The 3,518-nt window shown below is 48.2% G+C and overlaps 1 protein-coding gene across 1 annotated transcript; it reads right to left on the reverse strand.

Annotated features, from left to right (window-relative positions):
* Positions 1-921: 921 nt before the first annotated feature.
* Positions 922-2,710, reverse strand: nkx2.4b (NK2 homeobox 4b). The gene is made up of 2 exons (XM_041064592.1): positions 2,215-2,710; positions 922-1,625 (listed from the first exon to the last, which is right to left on the reverse strand). The coding sequence occupies exons 1-2, from the start codon at positions 2,708-2,710 to the stop codon at positions 922-924; spliced, it is 1,200 nt and encodes a 399-aa protein (XP_040920526.1).
* Positions 2,711-3,518: the final 808 nt, after the last annotated feature.

The following is a 3,518-nucleotide window of genomic DNA, read 5'->3' on the forward strand; positions in this document are numbered from 1 at the left end:
TTTTACTTAAATTTAAAAGAAAAACACTTTAAAGTTCAGTGATTTTAATCAATGTCCTGTAGTTTTTGCAGATTTAACAGCATCAGGTTTCACTGTAGAATATCAGGGCCACTGAACGGTTTCCGGTGAGACGGTTAAAACTACGCGACAACCCACCGGTTACATCCGCTCCCAGGTTTACACCGCAGCTTCTTTCCCGCTGGAAATTATAGTTTTTTTTCGATGCGTCAAATACCAGTTAAAAAAAACACATATATTCCCCCCACCTTTTTTTTTTTTTTTTGCTTCGGGCTCCACGACAATAAACACGTTGAAATGTTCAAAACGAAAATATCATTTATTCAATACTGGAAACAAAGTAAAATCAGCTGTAACAAAGAATATTTAATGACTTTCACTGAAAATATTTCTCAATTCGTTCAATTCCAAAACGGGAAACCGCTGCACTTCCTCCCGGGATTAACGGCATTTTTAAAACCGGTCTCTATTGCTTCGTTTTGTATTAACTTCATATATAAACCTGCAATAATTGAATTAGTTGTAGAAATGAAAGGGAAGCGCAGTGAGCGTGCCTCGTCCTGAATCTCCTCAATTAGATTTCATGGTTTTGTGTCATGACTTTAAATGCAGCAGCAATCACATCTGTCATTTACAAAAAGAGACAAATAATAACAAATATTTCGTTTTGAAGGGAGAAAATAATCATAGCAACATTCAGACCAGGTTCAAAGCTCTAACAGTTTATTTTTGCACCATAGTGTTTGAAACCTCTGAGCGTCGTTTGAGTCCCTGTGTGCGTAAAGGAACCAGAAAAAGAAAGAAAAAGAATCTGGTGCGTGTCTTCCAGCCGGTTCTCCAAAGAATCCAACCCGGAAATGTTGCTCCACAGGCTCGATCCAGCTTGTCCTCCTTTCGGTGTCCCTACCAAGTTCTCCCGTACAGTAAATTGGAGCCGATCATGCTGTTGGTGTACTCAATGAGCGCCGCGTCCGTTTGCGTCATGTTGATCTGACCGTGCAGTCCCATCGGCGGACTGGGAGACAAATCCTCCAGCTCGTCCGTGGACGAAAGCTGGTTCACCTGCTGCTGCTGCTGCTGGTTCACCTGCTGCTGTTGCTGCTGCTGCTGCGGAGTCGCCGTCATGGCCTCCCCCGAGCTACGCTGTCGGTTCCCGGTTTGGTTGGAGCCGCCGGTATCGGTCCGGCAGCTCTTACCGTTTTTGGAAAGGACCGGGGACACAGAGGAGGAGCGGCGGGTCGTTGCGCAAAGGCCTCCGCCGCCTCCACCACCACCACCTCCGCTTCCGTCCTGTTGCAGCTGCGCGGCCTTGTCCTTGGCCTGCCGCTTCAGTTTGTAGCGGTGGTTCTGAAACCAGATCTTGACCTGGTTCGGGGTGAGGTGGATCAGTCCGGCCAGGTGTTCCCTCTCCGGGGCCGACAGGTATTTCTGCTGCTTGAAGCGCCGCTCCAGCTCATACACCTGCGCCTGCGAGAAGAGCACCCGCCGCTTCCTGCGCGGCGCGGCGTGCAGCGTCACCATGGACTTGGCGGTGGAGTCCATCCCGGCCAGACTGCCCACCATCCCCGACATGTTCATCCCGGCGGAGGGGCCCATGAATCTGGAAACTTGGGAAGAAAAAAAAAATCTCATTGCGGAATTTAAACATTTCAATCGAGAAAACTCATCATGCTCCTCTGCAGTTCCGAAATTAATTTAGTTTTTATTTGTATAGAAAAAACTAAAAACTTTAAATTTAGAAATTAAATTAAAACAGAAGAAACGAAGTTAACTTCTGTCTTTAAAAAAAAAAGATATTTATTGATATGACAGTGTTAAAATTTAAAAGTTTAAAAAATGAAATCAGTCGAGGTCACTGTGAACCTTCGTGGGTATGTTATTAAAATGCTTTAATTTTAAAGTAAATTACTGCAAAGTCGCGTTCCTGTGCCACAGATGCATCTTAATTAATTAGAAACTTGGAAAATGAAAGTGCTTTATGGTCACAACTGAATTCCGTGAAGGCCTTTTTAAGTCCTGACAGCGGAGGATAATAACCGTGCAAACGCACTCACTCACTGTCCATACGCACTTTAAACAGTCATTTTTCCGTCGTGGATAAACGCGGGAGTTCGAACTGTCCAGGAAACATTTTCTCTTTTCAACAAACTTTTCTCTCATTTAAAAAAAAAAACTTGAATCTGAAGTTCCTCTTACTTGTCGGGTATCTTGGCTCCGGGTTACTGTACCACGCCGCCGCGGCCCCCCCTCCGCTCCTCACTGTCTCCTGGTAGGACGGCAGGTCTCCGACGTTCCCGATACCGCCGTTACAGAACCCGCCGACGGCTCCGGAGAACTGTGGCACCCCGTGGGGCACATGATAGGGCCCGCCGGGTCCCAGAGCGGCGGCCGCGGCTGCTGCGGTGGCCGAGGCTGAGGAAGAGGAGGAGGAGGATGATGAAGATGAGGAGGACAGGTGATGATGGTGGTGGTGGTGGTGATGGTGGTGGAGATGAGGCGGCTGATGCTGCTGCGGCTGCTGCTGATGCTGCATACCGGGCTGGGAGACCTGCGACTGCCGGTAGGCGCCCAGCGGGGATCCGAGACACCCCGCGGCGGGATCCATACCTCCAAACCTCCGGTAGCTGTCCTCCATCGGGCTCAAAATGTCTGTGACTGAGAAGGGAGTGGAGTGCTTTGGGCTCAAGGACATGGTGCGGCCACCCCGTGCCCTCTGGTCCGCTCCGCTGCTGCCTTTTGCTGGATGTGGTCGGATTTGTCCGGCGGCTATCTGCCTGCGTCCCCCTCCCTCCCTCCGGCTTCTTGCTTCCTCTGTCTCCCTGGGAAGAAGTCCAGCTGATCGGCTGCAGGAGGAGAGGAGTTGCCCTTATCCCGCTGGACTCAGACTCCAACACATGGAGGGGCGGAGCGACGCGGACACAGCCGCCAACAATGGCAATTGACATTAGAGAGGTAAGTGGAGAAAATGGTTTGGACCTATTTTCTTCTGCTGCTGCTGCTGCTGTTTGGTTTACAAGCTTTGGCCCAAATGAGACTGAGATGGAGTCACAAGCTCCACATTCCTGCGACCCCACTGAGGGTCACTCTGATCTTTGAGTTACACTTTCATAACATCACGCACAGACCTCAGTTTATACACTGATAACTTCACCAGTAACCTTTACCATCAGGTCTTTAACGAGCTAAAATCACTTCTCAGGTCACTAACTGTGAGATGAACTTTTTTTTTTTATCACTTCATATAAAAGTTATTTTCCTTCAGACGCGCATTTATTTACAGTTTGGGATCTTTCACTGACAAACTACAGCTGGAGACAAGTTTTCCCTCTAACCTGGGACAGCTACACCTGCTGCTTCAGTTTCAGGTTTATATTTTCTGTCTCGGCAGTGACCGGACACTGACCTTTAACTCCAGGTATAATTGAATAATCGAAGTTTGACCAGTTTGTTCCTGCGCAGAAACTTGAGTTAAATTTCCTCACGAATGTAGTTGAGTTATT

The sequence above is a fragment of the Toxotes jaculatrix genome, chromosome 19, assembly GCF_017976425.1.
Source record: "Toxotes jaculatrix isolate fToxJac2 chromosome 19, fToxJac2.pri, whole genome shotgun sequence".
Lineage (NCBI taxonomy): Eukaryota > Metazoa > Chordata > Actinopteri > Toxotidae > Toxotes > Toxotes jaculatrix.